This window comes from Eretmochelys imbricata, chromosome 4 (genome assembly GCF_965152235.1).
Source record: "Eretmochelys imbricata isolate rEreImb1 chromosome 4, rEreImb1.hap1, whole genome shotgun sequence".
Lineage (NCBI taxonomy): Eukaryota > Metazoa > Chordata > Testudines > Cheloniidae > Eretmochelys > Eretmochelys imbricata.
In genome coordinates this window covers 67,764,925-67,784,373 of record NC_135575.1, presented here as the reverse complement: position 1 = coordinate 67,784,373, position 19,449 = coordinate 67,764,925, and the positions used below count along the sequence as shown (strand labels likewise).

The 19,449-nt window shown below is 40.9% G+C and overlaps 1 protein-coding gene across 2 annotated transcripts in view; it reads left to right on the top strand.

The window, feature by feature from the left end:
• FSTL5 (follistatin like 5) overlaps nt 1–19,449 on the top strand; it is a 493,618-nt gene that overhangs the window by 406,790 nt on the left and 67,379 nt on the right. For both annotated transcript variants that reach the window (XM_077814497.1, XM_077814496.1), the window contains exons 8-9: nt 467–628; nt 7,554–7,688. In XM_077814497.1, the coding sequence (XP_077670623.1) occupies nt 467–628; nt 7,554–7,688 (297 nt within the window). The remainder of the gene's footprint in view (nt 1–466; nt 629–7,553; nt 7,689–19,449) is intronic.

The window sequence follows — 19,449 nt, the reverse complement described above, 5'->3', positions numbered from 1 at the left end:
GAGGAGGATGGAGGAGAACGTTTTTCCAAGAGTGTAAACCAACCAAAAATATCATCAAACTGTGAAGTGTAGGTAAAACATGATCTGAACATTATGTATAAATCCTAATGAAAGATGTTGGTATATTGTAAATGATTCATACAAAATCCTGTTCTTCAAAGGAAATATATATAAAGAAATCAATATCAAACCCTAAGAACAACTGAATTAAAATTCAGAATTGTGCAGTCACACTGTTGACAAGGGAAAGAGGGATTTCTCACAATGACATGCCTTCTCTTTCAGAAATTGACTTGCTGTGGAATGCAATGCTAGATACTGTTAAATATGCTGGTAATATCACAGTACCCTTTCATTATCTCATTATATATGGCTTCAAGGTTCTTAGAATCAACTGCTTGGAGAATTTTTTTTTAATGTGATAATTTTGCTTTTCATTTGACTGATAATTGTTTTCTGTATTCAGTTCCACCAGTCATTCGAGTCTATCCAGAGAGCCAGGGCAGAGAGCCTGGTGTGACAGCAAGCCTCCGATGCTACGCTGAAGGTATCCCAAACCCACAGCTTGGTTGGCTGAAGAATGGAATTGATATTACTCCAAAGTTATCCAAACAGTTAACCCTTCAAGGTAAAGAGGCATACTTACCACTGTCTAAGGGCAAGACTTGATTTAAAACAAACAATGGAGATTCTACAGTAGAATTTTACGTTTCATGCTGCTTTAATTTATCTGTTTAGAGAGACATTGTGCCATTAGGCACAGCCCTGAACCAAGGAGACAAGTGTGAATTGCACCACCTCAGGAGACACTGTGCCTTAGAGGTACCCTCTGAGGCACAAATCCCTCCCTGCTCCCCCTTTGCTTGAGTGAGAGAATGGGGAGAGTAATTGATTCTGGCCTGTACCTACAATACATTTCAATACCTGGACCTGTCCCCAGTCCTGCACTAGAGTTTATCTGTGTGGGCCAGCACAATGAAGAGCTAAGACTCCTCCTACCCTGCAACCTGTACGAGATGGGGCAAGTGATATTAAACCTAAGATCCATGTAAATGAAGGGTGATGATTCTTACTCTCCCTTACTCCTCTGCACAGGTCTGTGTAGCACAAGGTACACAATCCAGACCATCGTTTAACTGCAATTCAGTACTAAAGTTTTTGACTTGGAACTACTGCAATTTATGCTGTTTTTGCCATTTATCTAATTTAGGAGAAAATAATATGTTTAAAAAAAGATATTGTTTTTATTTGTTACACTGGTGTAAATCAAAACTCATTCTATTGACTTTAATGGAATTTTTCCAGATTTACTCCACCACAAATGAGAGCAGAACTTGGCCCAATGTTCCAAATTCATTTTTTACTATACCTCCATTGAAAACAAAAGAGTTTACTTTAGGGATGGATTAGGATTTAAGTGAATTTTGTAAATTTTGCAGTTTCTGTTAAAACCAGCAAAATCTGTTCACTGAGATAAGTAAAGAATGACTAGAACAGAGCATTAATCAGTTATTGGACATTATAATGAAACATATATAAATTTATTAGTAAAGGTATCTCATACCATTTTGTAATACATGCTGTAAATAAAATGCAAGCAAAGAGCTGAACTCTGCCAAAAGCCAGGCTGAAAATATAGTCTTTTAAGATTTAAAAACCACCCTTGCCTGCTGGACAGGAATTGGCAATACAGGAAGCAGTAATAGAATTGTCCAGCAATACTAGCAGTTTCCTTTGCAGGTTGAGTAGAAGACTCCAAGAGTTAAGTATCTGAATTGTCATGATCCTATTTTGCCACCTTTACTCACAATGGATGTGTCTTCTCAGCACAGTTAGCTTGAGTTATAACTTGAGTGTTACCTCAGCTGAACTCCTCTCCATACAGAACAATCTCTAGCTGGAGTTAGATGGTGCTTTAAACTCAAGCTAGCTAGTTCTTGGGGGTAGGGTGAAGGGGGTTGTTAAAGCTCTGTTGTTGTTGAAGCTTGATGTCAGGGGACCGTTGCCCCCTTACTAACATTCAGTGGCGCTGTTTTGGTTGGCTAGCTCCCAGTACTTAAAGGGGAAGGGTCAATGGGAAATCAGGACCCAGAGACTGACAGTCCCCAGGAACAATGGGGAGAGACCAATGTTCCAGAACAGGGTGGGCAGGCTAATCAGGGAGTCAGGAGGCCAGGGGGGGTCCCGTCCTCCGTGTGAGCTGGAATTGCCTGGGTCAGACAGAGTGGGGCCGAGCTAAGGAAAAAGCAGGGGCCCAAGCTGAGCTGGGGAGCAGAGCTGTGCCAGATTCAGAGGGACCAGAAAAGCAGCCCAGGAAACAGGTCAGAGTTAGGAGCAGTCACAGAAGCAGCCCAGGGAGAGCAGATCCTGTTCTGGGAGCAGAGCTGCAGCCCCAGAGCCAGAGAAACAGCCCAGGGAGAGAGCAGATCCTGTGCTGGGAACAGGGCTGCAGCCACAGAGCCAGATGTGGTGAACAACTGGGGCCAGTCAAGGGGGGACCTTGGGCAAAGGGCCCAGCACAGAAAGACACCCCCAGCCAAGGGTCCTTGCAGGCCAGACTGTGAGGGGGATCTACACCCGATGGGGGGCTGACACTGTCAAGAAAGGTCCCAACACCCAAAACCCAGAGGTGTGTGGCTACCACCATTGCAAGTGTCCAACCCGCAGCATCCCTGCAGCATAGCCAGGGCCTGAGAAGGAGGCCTTGGACCTACAAGGAACAGACTGTGAAGTGCCCTGGCGTCCAAAGACTGTTTTCAATGTTCCCTGCTACAGAGCAGGGGGATGTGTTTTCCTTTAACCTTTCCCATTTTTCCTTATTCTTTTTTTAAATTAATTGTTAATTAAACAACTTGTATTTGCTTTAAATTGTATATAATGATCAGTGGGTCAGGGAAGTGCCCAGTGCAGAGAGAGTACCCTGGAGTGGGGACACCCTAGCCCCTGTCCTAGGTGACCACAGCAAGGTTAGGGGTCGAGCCCCCAAGGAATCCTGGACCCAGCCTTGTCAGGGTTACAAGTACTCTGCCAGACTGGAGAGTGGAAGGGGAGTCCTCAAGGGCAGGGAGGCCTCTGGGTAAAGGAAGTGGGAGCGAGGACTCAGATCCTTTCACTAGCCCACTTCACTGGGGTAGTGCAGAAGCCAGGAAAGTTCCCCACAATAGTGGGACTATTCCTCCGCTTACATTGAGATAGAAATGCAATGTGGATGCAACAGCTAGAATTACAACAATTCATCAGCAGCTAATGCAATCGCTCTGTGTTGGTAATCAAGTCACTCTGTGTAACCCCTCTGTTGTTTTGAAGTGTGGACAAGATCTCTGAAGCTAGGCTAGTTTGAATGCAGTTAACTCTAGTGTGCTAACTCCAGCTAGCTGTCATGTGAAGACATAACTGGTGAGTGGTACTTATTCATGTGAGTAATCTCATTGTAATAAGTGGGGATACTATTGTGAATATCTGTTACTTGACCTGAAAAGGGGTTGCAGAATTGAGCCATTAGTGTGCATCCAGAGGGTTTGTACTGAGGCAGTTAGCCCATGCCTCAACCCTTCTAGTTAACCAGGTCTGTCTATCCACGCTGGGAAGTAAACTCCCAGCTGCAGTGTAGACTTGCCTTCGGTGACTGGAAAAAATCCTCCCCTCTGAGAAATATGCAGGTGTGAGTTCGCAACAACTGTGCAGAATTTTTGGAAATGTGTTCTTTTTTATCTTTTTGTAGAAGTATTTCATGACAAAGTGCATCATGGTTTTTATTTTGAAAATGCGCCAGGGCCAGATTCTGGCACCCTTACTCAGGGTGAATAGTACCACAGCGTGTGAGTAGTTCCACTAATGCCAGTGAGGCTATTCAAGGAGTAAGGTACAACTCAATAGAAGTAAGGCTGTCAGAACATAGAGAAAACCCTCAAAGTTGGTTTTAGACAGCACTGAAAATGTGGATGCCACTTTTGGCTGGAAATTGGACAGAGGGCAGGCTCCTTCATGAGATTTCTAAATGTAATGAATCTGGTCAGGTCAGATATATCACAAGATTCGCCTTTTGCAGTATTTCAGTGCTTCCTGTCGTAGCCAAAGTAATGATATAGAGAAGGGCAAAAATGAAAGAAAAAGAAAAATAATCAACATTTTCCAACTCCTAACAAAATTCGCTTCTGGTTCATTTCAAGTTTGGATGAAGATTCAGGTCAGTTCTTGTCCTATTGAAGCAGCCCCTATGCTTTCTAATATCCAGAATGCAGTCTCACGTAATACTGTGCGGCTTTATTTTTTGTACGACTTTCCATACATATGTTATTCCCAGATACTTTAAAATGTTAAATAATTGATAAAAACAGAGGGAGGATATAAGTTTCCATATGTTTTCATTTTAATATTTAATGCAAATTTGTAAATAATGGCAATCTAGTTCTCTAATATGAAAGAAGGATTCCAAGACACAAAGTCTAGTTCTGGATCTTTCCCAAAGTTTGGAGTGGGATCAAATCCTAGGGTCCAGTTTTATCCTTAACTCTAAAACAAAATTTAAATAATCCTCTATTTCCCGACACTAGATTCAGTTGTACTTAAAGTTGATTTGATGGATCTAATTTCTAGTGTATTTTTAGTCATTTAGGTCTAAATTTCCAAAAGTGATTAGTGATTGTAGGTGCTTCCACTTTTGCCCAAGTTGGGACACCTCAAAAGGGTCTGATTTTTTTCAGGAGCAGATGCACAGAACTCTTGAAAATCAGGCCCTTTTAAGAGGTCTCAGGTTGAACTCCCAAATATTGAGGCACCTGAAATCACTTGTCACTTCTGAAATGTATTTGTGTTTTTAACTTCTTTACTGCTCTAAGATAGTTCTTGGGCTTTGGTAGGAGCTTTGATTGAACATCCATTGAAATGGATATAATATAAAGATGCATGGGAGATCCTGCAGCTTTCAAAGTACATCTGTATACTTATTTCTATATTAGCAACTTGTACTTTATATAAAGTGTAAATTAAAGGCCAATCTTGGGCTGTTAATCTCCCCTCTCTATTTTTATAAAAGTGCAGTCTTATCCACTTAATCCCAAGGACTTCCCACCCTTTCATAGGAGAGGGTCCCCCAGTGCTGAGAGTTACTATGTTGTCAGCAATGAGCAACACCTGAATTAGCAGGCTGCCTAAACGCAAGGCTGCCCTAAGTTTTGCTAAGTTATTGGGAACAGGAAGGAGAGGAACACTCAGACCTCTGATAAGGAACCTGGTAGCAGAAAGAGCAAGAGAAGCACCCAAAATATGCACAGCTAGTGGGGATGCTATGAAAGCTCTCTTGAAGGGATGTGTGGGGAGCACTCTTTCAAATAGACAATCTAAAGGAAAATGCTTTTGTGAAACAATAAGAGGCAGATAAAGGGAGTGATCCCATGGATCTCAGGCAATGTTCCCTCTAATTTTTGACAGGCCGTGTGCGCAAAAAAATTCTTCTGTGCAAATTGTTGTGCTTCTGTGCACATTTTTGTGCGCGTGGTGTTTCGCCGTGTGCATGGGATTTAGGATCTGTGCGCACACGCACATGCTCACAGCTTACAGGGAACAGTGATCTCAGGTCTGTCTGAATGCAGGGTAAATAGCTCATAGAGATCCCTCTGTTCCATGTGCAGAGCTACTTGTTATCCATCCTTCTCTTGGATGATCTGCCACTTTAAGGGACCCTGTGGTGTTAGTCTCCCTCCACAACTCCATTATGTTCAACTTCAAAGGTAGGGCATGGGGCAGTGACTCCTCTAGACAGAGAAGTGTCTGGGGAGTGTGAGAGTGTTGAGTTCCTATCGACAATAATCCAAAGTGCATCTGGGGAAAGAGTACAGATGGGAAGGTAGCAGATAGCTCTGTGCAGAGAGTGTTGTATTTACCCTTATAGGTGATCATCCTGAGCTCTCTTAACCACTTCAGCTCCCCCAAGAGACATACCCACTTTCCCCTTGAAGGAGCACTTCATACCATGGGAACGTTTCCTTCTGCAGGACCACTGTCCATGGGAACATGCCTTCAGGACTCTGGCAGCTCACTTGTGCTCTGGAGGGTTGTTTAGGGAGGTTCTCTTCTGACTTTAACATTAGATGTCTAGAGATAAATACAATGAGTAAAATGATCTTTTTTCAAGGAAAACATATTTCATGCCTTCTTACTTAATACACTTTATTAAAAATTAAATTATGGATAATCTTAATATATTTTTCCTGTAACCTGTCTATCCTTTACCCCACAAATCAGCAGTAAAAAAAAATGTAAAGACTGGAACAAAAGAAAAGTGCTCCTTGACAAGCTATATGCCACATCCCTGAGTCCCATTTTGTCCATATACAATTGTAAAGATTGGATTCTTAAACATGGATTCTGAATTTGAGCAGGCATATTTTGCACTTACAGCAGAGTGGCACTCCTATTACAAAAGGGTATTTGCATATGAAAACCAGAAAATTGTACACCTATCTACCCAAGTCCACATACAATTTCTCATTTGTATGCACAAATATTGATTTTGTGTGTACAAACTTGTGCACAAAACACTATTTGAGTGTACTGTTTCAGAAGCATATCTGAAATATAGCCCTGAAATTGTTTCAGAGACAGGTTTCCACAGAATCCTACTATAAAATCCTGTACAAACCTGTCAGCTGCTATTCTGCATTCACTTCCAGATGTAGTAATAGCTATGGCTGTTTTTTTTTTTTTTGTTTTAAGGCAGAATTATCAATTGAAAAGTGTATTAGAGCAATATCGCATATTTGAGAACCGTTTCAGAAAGGTGGATTTTCTTAGACTGATATTTCAAAGGACCCTCATCCCAGCCTCCTTGAGTAGCATTGCACAAACTAGGAGCTATATCTGTCTTTCAGCGTGTGGTGTAATTGTGCTTTTGACAGTTTGCATTTGTTTGACTTTTATTGCTGTAAGCACATATGAGTGAATTTTCAAGTGCATTTGTCCACATTTTGCACATATAAACTGTCATCTGTGTGTGCAGTGGCACTCTGATTGGTGAGCAGGAGTGTACGCATGAAAAAGAGGTTGGGTTATGCAAATTCGACTCTCTATTTTTCTAACTCAATTATACCAAATTATAAGTAAATTCAATTAATATAGCATCCCATACGCTAGAAGCTGTTTCTCTTTCAGCTTGAATTGAGCTGAAAATTTACCCCATTATGTTCTATGGAAGCCATGTTATTTTGTGTTAAATCAGCAATACAAGACGCCAGAATGTCAATGATTATATACAGCATAAGTAACAACAGCTAAAGTCTATAGAAGAGGGCATATCAGCACTCAAGCAGGTATCTAATCTGGAACTGACATCTAGATCCAAGCAGCAAGTACAATTGAGATATTCCTGTTCTTTGTGAAATGGTTGATAGTACTACTATACCTTTGGAGTAGTTTGGCATGGCTCAAAAGCATGAACTCAGGAATGAAAGCAGTTTAATTAGGATGAACTGAGAAAACTTCCTGAGTGTAATCTGAAAGCACTGTAGCAAAACTGAAATTGTTGTTCACATGGCGTGTTCTCCCTCTGTTTTCAGCAAATGGCAGTGAGGTTCACATTAGCAATGTGCGCTATGAAGATACAGGAGCGTATACTTGTATTGCAAAGAATGAAGCAGGAGTGGATGAAGACATTTCTTCTCTCTTTGTGGAAGATTCTGCTCGGAAGACCCGTATGTATTGGGAAGAAAGTCTATTTCTTATGTTAGCCCTCAGCTATGTGTTAAGAAAATTGATATTGGAAACCACTGTGAAGTATTAAAGTTTGTATGTCTAGATCAATGGTTCCCAAACTTGTTCCGCCGCTTGTGCAGGGAAAGCCCCTGCCAGGCCGGGCCAGTTTGTTTACCTGCTGCGTCCGCAGGTTCGGCCTATCGCGGCTGCCACTGGCCACGGTTCGCTGCTCCAGGCCAATGGGAGCTCCTGGAAGCGGCGGCCAGTACGTCCCTTGGCCCATGCCGCTTCCCGCAGCCCCCATTGGGCTGGAGCAGCGAACCGCAGGAACTGGCGATTGGCCAAACCTGCGAATGCAGCAGGTAAATAAACCGGCCCGGCCAGGGGCTTTCCCTGCACAAGCAGTGGAACAAGTTTGGGAACCACTGCTCTAGTTAGTAAAGTCTAGTAGATAACAGACTCCAGTGAGTCCGAAGAATTGTAGTCTGTCTCTGCAATCTTGTGCTCTTGTAATTCTCCCTGCATACCCCAACCCTCCCCTAAGCACCTGTTAGCCTGGGGAAATAAGAAACAGCAGTGATGCTAGTCCTATGCCAGCACAGGATTCTACAATGCCAGGAAAATCCTTAGCTGTTACCTTAAGGCAGCTTTAACGGCCCTTTGCAGAACTAGAGTGATACAGAGGAATTGTAGATGCCGAGGATCTTACAATTGGTCTTTATATCAACTGAATAAGAGACATCTCCAAAGAATCCCGACCTGGTTTTACACTAAGCCCCGTTCATGGCGGAACAACTCTGCAAGTTTTATTTAATACCATGCAGATTCCCATTCACTGCAAGTACATCCGGTATAGTTTAATAATGAGTGTCGTGTTAATTCAAGGAATCCCTAGTAACCTGGGTGATTATTCAACAATCATAGATATTATAGATGATATATATAATATTACGGTATTACAGTAAGGTTGTCTGACACTTCTCATTATAAGACCCTATTCTCAGTTGCATATAAATTTACCAAACTTTAAGCATTTGGGCTGAAATTATGCATGGATAATCTACCTTGGGCTTTGTGGAGGTTTCGTTTTTGTTGGTTTTGGTTTTTAAACTTCAACCAAAAAGGTTCATCCATTTCTGAGAATGATGCTCTCAGGAAAAATACTTTTATGCACATATTAAATATTTCTGGTCACCTTTGCTATGAGATGCTTTGGAGTAAGGACCTGACATTTGGCAGGAGCTGGTTTTTATGTCAAAGATGTGTCTTTTGCTTTCCCCAGGAAAATTCACCCAAGTTTTGCTAAGTTATAAGCCTTTGAAAAAATTCGGTTAGAATATGTTCTGTCAAGACTTGCTAGGGCTTAACAGCCAATATCTCTGAAGAGTCTGTCTGCACTGTGCACGGTCCAGAAAGTGAAGTTGCTACTCTTGTCCATGCTATGCTATGTCCTGGTACCTAAACTGAGGCAGGAAAGCCTGTTTCTCCTGTGCTCAACCTGCTGGGACCATGCATTGTAGAGGAGGAAGCTCTATGAATCTAATGCAGAGTGGACAGAGCCAGATGGGAGTTGTGAGTAAATAGATTGGGATAAGATGGGTGTGGGGGAAGAGACTGAGGTTGGAGTCTATGCCCACTAGAGAACATTCCCCTCCAGAATCTGGAATGGAACCCAAGACTCCTACGTCTGACTATTCCACTTCTGTCAGCAAATATCTGTTAAACTCACTGACAAAATGTCTCATCCCGATAGTAGCATGTCCACCCTTCAGGAGTGCCCCCTTGTCTCTGGTCACCATATTTCATGGAGTCCCCCTATTGGGCTCTCCCTTGGATTTGCAATGTTCTTTCTCAGCCTGCATCGTCTCCTGGCTCCCCCTTGGGGTATTGTATGCGGTGGCCCTCCAGCCAAATCACATAAAAGTTTAAGCCCCTTACAGGTCTAAATGAAAATCCAAATAAATCTTATAACTAATAGCCATTCCACGCCTTTCAGACATCACTTGTTCATTCTTCTCAAGGGCTTCCCCTGCAGGAGTCTAACCTGGTCTTGTAGTGTTCTTTCTCTGTTGCTTTCTGTCTGTTAAACCCTAAGCTAAGACTTTTCTCCATCAGAGAGTCCAGTCACCTCTGTTGCCTCTTTCCAACTGAGCTCCATCAGTCTACTTATAAGGCCTAGCTCTGTGTCCTCTGGCCAGAAGGCAATCAGTTAATTACCATCTAGGTGTGGAACATGGGTTCTTTCCTTTGCCTTGCAGGTGCAGGGGGTAAACTCCATCAAAATCTCCCTCTAATACTTGTCCACTTAGAGGATGACAACCAAATATTTCTATCAGTTGCTCCTTTACCTCAAGTGGCAAAAGTCTGTGTGGTGGATCTAAATGTTCCAACCCAGTGTTCCACAATGGGTGTCATTTTCATAGAATCATGGAAGATTAGGGTTGGAAGCGACCTCAGGAGGTCATCTAGTCCAACCCCCTGCTCAAAGCAGGACCAACCCCAACTAAATCATCCCAGCCAGGGCTTCGTCAAGCCTGACCTTAAAAACATCTAAGGATGGAGATTCCACCACCTCCCTAGGTAACCCATTCCAGTGCTTCACCACCCTCCTAGTGAAATATTTTTTCCTAATATCCAACCTAGATCTCCCCCACTGCAACTTAAGACCATTGCTCCTTGTTCTGTCATCTGCCACCACTGAGAACAGCTAAGTTCCATCCTCTTTGGAACTCCACTTCAGGTAGTTGAAGGCTGCTATCAAATCTCCCCTCACTTTTCTCTTCTTCAGACTAAACAAGCCTAGTTCTCTCAGCCTCTCCTCATAAGTCATGTGCCCCAGCCCCCTGATCATTTTTGTTGACCTCCGCTGGACTCTGTCCAATTTGTCAACAGCCTTTCTGTAATGGGGGGCCCAAAACTGGATGCAGTACTCCAGATGTGACCTCACCAGTGCCAAATAGATCACTTCCCGCGATCTGCTGGCAATGCTCCTACTTTTGCCTCCCAATATGCCATTAGCCTTCTTGGCAACAAGGGTGCACTGCTGACTCATATCCAGCTTCTCATCTAGTCTAATCCCCAGGTCCTTTTCTGCAGAACGGCTGCTTAGCCAGTCGGTCCCCAGCCTATTGCGGTGCATGGGATTCTTCCATCCTAAGTGCAGGACTTTGCACATGTCCTTGTTGAACCTCATCGGATTTCTTTTGGCCCAATCCTCCAATTTGTCTGGACCCTATGCCGTGTGATAGATTTTCTATTTTTGCGGGTTTTTTTTTTTTTTTAAATCTAGGAAGTTGTACACAAAGAACTACATTGAAAGAACATTATTAAGATCGCAAAGTCAAGCACTTAGAAGTTAGGAAATGCAAAGGGATAACCTTAATTCTGGTAACCCTAGCCCAACCCCCTTTTGCAGATGCATGTTGATGCAGGTTTTAATTACATTAACACATACTATTTTTTTCACAGAATCCCTGCCTCATTCAGTGCACAGGATGGTGCTAAAGGCATGCAGCCTTCAACATATTATTGTATCTTCATGATTCAGTGTGTGGCCCCAGGTTTTATTTACTGCAGACTATTCATATCCTGTTCTGAAGACTGAATTAGTAATTTCGTCAGGGGTGTCATCACTATGGTATCTGAGTGTATCACAAACATTAATTGATTTATTTTCAAAACACCCTTGTATGATGAGGGGGGATATTAAAATAAATTCTTCATGATGCTAAGAATGTACCAAAGGGTGTGAAGGACAATTTAAAGCTCACTTGAACATCCATGATCACAAAGAAATCCTGCATATTAGTTTTGCTGTTGTAGGATTACAAAACGGATACCGTAAACTTTAATTTTTATCAAGGCTGTCGTCTTCAGTTTGAGTAACTGTTAGATTTTCCAGGATCAGGAGGTCACGTTTTAAAGTGATGTATGTGTTTTAAGTAAAGTTTGGGGCCTTTCAACTTTAATGTTCAATATATATCCTTTTTAGGATTTTTTAAACTTAATGTATAATATTTTTCTATTTTTGATATCTTTATTGCAAACAAAATTAGTATTATTAATATTATTATTTATTATTTTATGCTTAACAACCATGTATATTCGTCTTAATTTATAAAACTGAGAACTAAAGTTAGTCAGAGAAAAATCACTTTAAGTTGTGATATTTATGAGGTCTAAACTCAGAAAAGATTCCCTTTACAAATTCAAAATACTGTTTTCATGAATTATAAAATGATGCCAAGACTTTATAGCAGCTAACTTTATAAGACTTACAATGCAGTCAGGTTCAGTAGCAATATGTTGGGAGCAGTTAGTGTAGACATTTGGGTTTAACTGAAATTTGTAACAGGAGAAAAACAGACTATAAACCTAAATGTTTCTAAGAGGATCCATCTAAGTAAAACAGACTGCTGTATGTTGGGGACAGGGAGTATTATTATCCTATTGTTCAGAGATTCTTAAGATGTTTTTTTCTAAAAATCTGTGACTGTATAGGTATGGTTTCAGAGTAGCAGCCGTGCTAGTCTGTATTCACAAAAGGAAAAGGAGTACTTGTGGCACCTTAGAGACTAACAAACTTCAAAAACAGACTCCAAGGAGAGACTGCTGAATTGGAATTAATTTGCAAACTGGATACAATTAACTTAGGCTTGAAGAGAGACTGGGAGTGAATGGGTCATTACACAAAGTAAAACTATTTCCCCATGTTTATTTCCCCACCCCCACCCTCACTGTTCCTCAGAAGTTCTTGTCAACTGCTGGAAGTGACCCACCTTGATTATCCCTATAAAAGGTTTTCTTCTCTCTCCCCCACCCCCACCCGGCCCCCGGCTCTCCTGCTGGTAATAGCTCATCTTAAGTGATCACTCTCCTTACAGTGTGTGTGGTAACACCCATTGTTTCATGTTCTCTATGTGAATAAATCTCCCCACTGTATTTTCCACTGAATGCATCCAATGAAGTGAGCTTTAGCTCATGAAAGCTCATGCTCAAATAAATGTGTTAGTCTCTAAGGTGCCACAAGTACTCCTTTTCTTTTTGTATAGGTATGGACATTATTGTCCTCAGCTTCTTATACCTCATTACACTTTGAGTGAGTATTTCAAACGTGGGTTCAACAGGCGCTTCCAGAAGATGCACGTGCACTCAAAACCTATATTTGCATGTCCAAATCAGACATATGGGCATATAAATGGAAATGGGTAGTTACTGTCAGCATCCAGTTGTTGTTTTTACATGCACAAATGTTAGCCTGCCTGCACAACTACTGATCTTTTGTAGACACCAGGGTGCACACTTTTTTTGGCTATCATTTCTGTTGTATTCTTATTGAAAAAGATGCACCTTTACAGAACATTTATTTAATTTATATTTGAAGTTAGAGGAGGAGGGCTTTGTCACTAACTTCAGTCTGCTTTTATTCAGACCCCTCCAAGCACTGCATTTTAGAAAAAATTGCTTTACCCTTTTAACAGGGATGAGACTGACACAGCCAGAACCATCTGATTAGTTATTTGTTACTTAAATGCAACATTTTTTTTTCAACTATAATCTAATTCCTGCTGCTGAGGCCACAGGTTCTGATCCAAGAATGTCCTCTGGTGAGTGGTGCAAATGTGATTTCATATGATCTCACATAAGCTGTAGCTCTTATATACTACATTCATTATAAATGATTCCACTTTTATTCTCCATTAAGGGAATAAAGTGGACATGTTTATATTCTTAATCTAGGCTTTTTTTTTTCTTTCTTACTGAAGCACAGAAACCTCCCTGTTGCAAATGTTATAGTGGAATTCTGCATCAGGAGGGAAGCAACATAGCTCCTCTCCAGCTTGTCAGCTGGCCTGAACTCCCCTGCTTTCTGAGAACAGTATGTCAGAGTATTGGGGAATTCAGAATGCTGATTGGCTGTTGAGGAGGTAATGATTTATAATGAGCATTTCCAGTGTCTATCTGGAGTATAAAGAGTTTATAATTGCATTGCATCGCACTTAATAGTACTAACATAATGATCCACTCAACAAACAAAAGTACACAGAGTGTAAATATTTCACTTCTGGAATGACGGGTTGCCTTTCTGCACTGATTCCATCTACTGTTTTTGTATGCGTGTAAAACATTTTGGCAATGAATATAGAATCAGTGTTCCATAATAGATTACATTTGGCCATTTATCTCTGGGATCTCATTTTCAGTCCAACAAAAATGAGTTGCTTAATTTGTATATTAAAGAGTACACACAGTGCTGTGAAAATAAACATAAATGCTATCTTCTCACCAGAGCCCTAGAATTATCTCGTGTAAAGAATGAATTCCTTCTTGGACCCACAAAAGGTCTTGGAAAGAACAAGGTCTTGCAGAATATGATAGTAAGGCTTGCATTTTCCTGTGCTTCTGCCATAATGTCATCACTTAGGTTTCATTAGCAAAAATTAGACTCTGAAATTTGCTTTTTTGAAGCCACTGACTGTAAACAAAAATCAGAGCATTTCCTTTATTGTTATATTTTAAATTTGAGATTAGATTGCTGAGATTTAATAGTTTATGGTGTGGTGTGTTAGAGATGAATGTCCTGTTGTTTATAACAGAAAGAGAAATAGAGTGATGGATAGGACCTGTAGTGGATTGTGTGGTGCCTGATGCTAGAAGCAAGAATAAAAGGAAATAAATAGCATGAGGTATGGTTTAGGTAGGTCAGTAAGGACATTATTTATTTTAAAGTTTCTAGCAGGTAGCACAGATATTTGATACATTCCCATTCCTAGGAGACGTCACTACACCTAGATGGTAATGATTCATCATCAAGATGGAAATTCAAGATTAAAGTAGATGAAAAACATTGTGAAAGTGCTTTGTCACCCAGAGCTGTTAAATTTATGCCTACATTAAACAATGAGCTGGTGTTCTGTTACATATAGGTAAGATTTTAATAAATTATGGCAATCTCAAGAAAAGTCCAGCCTCTGGTTAGCCTTTGAGCATTATGCAGTATATATTTTTAAAAGAAAACAAAACAAACTTTTAAAAATACGTTTTCATGTTACGATTGTCCCAGAAGCACAATACTTGAATATGCAAGAGCATTTTCTTTCAAACAACATACTTTCAGGGGATTACTATGTCAACATACAAACTCCCTTTTGAATTGAAACTTGATATATTTTACATCTGAGCCCAAGAATTGATACCTTTTTCTTGCCAGATCTGAAAAAAAATGCCATGAGAATTTTTCCAGTTACATACTATTCCGCAAAACATTTATATTATATGCAGAAGTTGCCTGATGCTTCCCATCATTAGACCCTATTTTCATTTGCTGAGCCTTAACCGTTCAGGCTGAAACTTTCCATGATGGTTGTCTGCCTTAGAATGCGTTTTTTGTTCATTTAAGTTTCAACTAATAGATTCAGCCATTTCTGGGAAAATACATTATTTTTGATTATGTTTAAAAAAATAGTTTTATTGAGAAGCTTTAGCATATCCACATTTTGGAACAAGGACTGGAATTGGGGGGGAGGGGTGGCACTGGGATATGCCTTTTGCCATCCCAATTAAAATCTGCCCAAATTTGGCCACATTATAAGCCTCCAAATAATCCCAGTTTATACACGGTCAGTAGAGATTTATTAAAATTTGGCAGCTAAGTTCTCTTCAAATTTTGTCTCTACTGGGCATGCTCCTTAGGGCTGCAGGAAATGAGCAGGACTTTCCCGTAATTGCTTTCTTGGCTGTTGGAGGCCACTGTGGAACTGGTACAGAAACTGAAAGCATAGAGTCTTTCCTTCCTGTACTCAGTGCTCCCCTGCAGGCACCTAGACTGTATGGCAGAGAAGGAGAAAGTAATTGATTGGAATGCAGAGGGAAGAGGAATCCAGGGACAGGGAGAGCGGGTTGCTAGAACCAGGGACTAAAGAGTGTGGGGAAGCAAAGGAGGCAAGGATAGCAGGTGTGCAGGTGTGTGGATAGGGGCAGAGAGTGCGGTTCTGGAGTTATATAGGCATAGAGCTAGAGGATGGCAGGAACGTGGAATTATTAAATGGATAGAAGTCAGGAGAGGATAAGAACAGAGGAGCAGCCTGGGGTAATGGGGTCTATAACCATGAGAGCACCCTCCTCCACCTGAAACTGAACCCAGGTGTCCTCACTCTTTATATTCCTCTCTTGTCAGCAAATACTTGTGAAATCAATGGCAGATGTGTGTCTTGTCCACTCTCTCGTATCTGGTCCATATAGAGGATAATTGTGTACTGCTGCTACTAATTACTAAGTAAGCTCAAGTGCTAGAGGTCTATGCTGTGAATATAATGATCTGAATCCTGCCGATGACCCAATCTGGGGCTCAGTGTGGTTCCACATGACAGATTTTGTGGGTTTTTTAAAATTTTTTTTAATTAAGAAATTCTATATAAAAATGTTAGAAATAGCTTTCAAAGCCAAGCACTCAAAAGTTAGGAAATGCTAAGATTAAGTTTACCTGTGTAAACTTAATTCGTCCATCTTTTATGTATGCATTATGATACATGCTATAATGACATGATTATATACTATTTTTTCCAGAGGATCACTGCCTCATTCAATGTAAAGGATGGACAGTGCTCCACAAATTAATCAGGATTGTGTAGTGAAGGAGGCTGTCGTTTGTAGAACACCTGCCTGATTTGTGGCAGATGTTGAAAGATGTGTGGTGGCAGAGAACTGGAAAAGATAAAGGATGGTCTAATGGTTAAGGCAGTTGTATTCTGTCCTGAAGAAATGGATTCTGTCCCTGTCTCTGCCACGGAGTTCCTGTGTGATGCTGGGGAAATCTCTTAATCCAAACTGCACCGTTGGCAAGTAATAGTGTGTTCCTCATTTTCTGGATACCCAGGTGAGAAACCTCAGGACAGATTTGCAGAGGTGTTGAGCAATCACAACTGCAACTGAAGTCAGTGGGAGCTGTGCACTGAATATATACTGTACTATATAATACTAAGTACTCTAAAATATCAGGTCCTAGGTGACTCAAGTTGAGCTCACAAAATTAGTGGACACTTGTCACAGTTTTGTCTTTTAATCTCTCTGTGCCTGAGTTCCCCATTTGCAAATTGGATTTAATACTGACTGCCACTTAATCTCACAAGACATTTGAAAGTTAAATTCATTAATGTTTGTGAAGCACTCAGATACTATGATGAAAACACCATAGAAACATCCATGAGGAAATTAATAATTTTTATTCAGTTCAGGGATTGGATGGTGTATGTTAAACAAGGCCTAGGGACATACATTGAATATGGAGAAGAAAATAAATATTGAATAGCTGCTGATTCGCTGCATGAGGCTGGGTTTGTGTGGAAAAAATAGTATATGGCCATGAAATTAAAGATTGTATCATAGTGCATACACACAAGGAGATCACATTAACATTGCATGGGTAATCTTAATTCTGGCATTTCCTAACTTTTGAGTGCTTGAGTTTGCAACCTCTTATTGATGTTTTAGTATAGTTTTGTTAATGTATGTCTATATCAGTGGTTCCCAAACTTGTTCCGCCACTTGTGTAGGGAAAGCCACTGGTGGGCCGGGCCGGTTTGTTTATGTGCCATGTCTGCAGGTTCATCCAATCGCGGCTCCCAGTGGCCGCGGTTCGCTGCTCCAGGCCAATGGGAGCTGCTGGAAGTGGCGCAGGCCGAGGGACGTACTGGCTGCCGCTTCCAGCAGCTCCCGTTGTCCTGGAGTAGCAAACCACAGCCACCGGAGCCACAATAGGCCGAACCTGCGGATGCAGTAAGGAAACAAACTGGCCCGGCCCGGTAGGGGCTTTCCCTGCACAAGCAGCGGAACAAGTTTGGAAACGACTGGTCTATATAATCTATATGTATTGTTAGCATACATATGGGAGTTAATTGGTGCATGCAGTTCTGTATATGTACGCAGATTTTGACCTTCAACTAATTTTGGAAGGAAAATGCCTCTTTAAACGTTAAAATAAAATACTTTACAATTAAAGCAAATTTTTATACACCAAAAATTGGTAAAATTTCTAGCACATATATTCAGTGTTCTTGTCTAACAGTAATCATATTTAAATGTAGACCACTAGCTATATTTTAATTCGTTATTTATTCTGTGGACTAAAAAATAGCACGTGAGGGTGCAGACTTCACTCTGCAAACAAATTCCTGACACCAGTTTTGTTTTAATACAGGAACTACAGCAGGATTCACTCTGACAAGCTTTTAACCGTGCAGTGACACCAATGAATACCTTCTTTCCTTACATCTGAAGCAATCCATTTTGATTTCCTCACAATTTAGAGAGCCAAAACCATTTGAATCATACTTTGTAAATGACATCCAAATGGTCTTGTGGTTAGTGCTCTGTGTGGATTGTGTTTTAGGTCAGCAGAAGACAGGAGCAATGGTGGAAGCAAAGGAAAACCATTCTAAAGCCTATGAAGTCACAAGGAGTCTTTCTATTCATTTCAGTAGAATTTGGGTCATATGAACATAAGAACAGCCATATTGGGTCAGACCAAAGGTCCATCTAGCCCATTATCCTGTCTTCTGACTGTCTAATGCCAGGTGCTTCAGAGGGAATGCACAGAACAGGTAATCCTCAAGTGATCCATCCCCTGTCATAAGCTCCTTAGTGGTGAATTAAGTAGGCTTTGTGAAAATTTTGTAACAAAACCGGAAAATGCTATGGTTACCATAAACTTTTCAGCAAACTTCAAGTAAGATTTTTGACCAGGACCCATTCCCAGCAGGTATTGATCTCCCAAAATATCAGATGTCTCCTTGGATTAGGATGGGAAGCTTGAGCACCATTTAGCCTATCACCTCTAGTGTCTTTTGCATACTTATTGTGGATAGGAAGATCAGGGCTAGTTTCATCAGTTTCACAATAAAAGCAATGAAACCTGTTGGCTTTCCACTTCTATCTTATTTTGTTTGGCATCTCAAATTCAAATGAACTCAATACTCAGAGTGAAACTGTAACCACTTAGAGTTCAAGGCTAGAAGGGACCATTTGATCAAGTCTGACCTCCTGTATATCACAGGCAATCAAACAGCAGTCATGGCTGTTCAAGCCCAGTGCCTTGTGGTTAGCTAAAGCATATTCTCCAGAAAGGCATCAAGTCTTCGTCTGAAGACATCAAGAGATGGAGAATCCACCACTGTCCTTAGTACTTTGTTCCAATGGTTAACCATACTGACTGTTAAAAAAAAATTGTGCCTAATTGCTAATTTAAATTTCTTTGGATTTACATTCCATCCATTGGTTCTTGTTATGCCTTTCTATGCTAGATTAAGGAGACTTTTAGCTCAGGTGTTTTCTCCCCATGGAGGTATTTATACACTGTAATCAAGTCACCTTGTCTCTATGATAAGATGTGTGGACTGAGTTCTGTAAGTCTTTCGCTATCTGGCATTTTCCCTAGCTCTCAAATGATTTTTGTGGTCCGTTTTTGCACCTTCTCCAGTTTTTCAACATCCTTTCTAAAATGTGGACACCAAAAGTGTACACAATATTTTGGGATCAGTCTCTTCAATACAGTATACAGAGATAAAATCACTTCCTTATCCTACTCTCACTGCTCCCTTGTTTACATTACTTAGGATTGCATTAGCCCGTTTTGCTACAGCATCCCACTGGGAGCTGATGTTGAGTTGCTTGCCTGTTATGACCTGGTCCAGAATCATTGCTTTCCAGGTTAAAGTCCCCTGTTCTGTAAGCATGGCCTGCATCCCTTGTTCCTAGATGTATAAT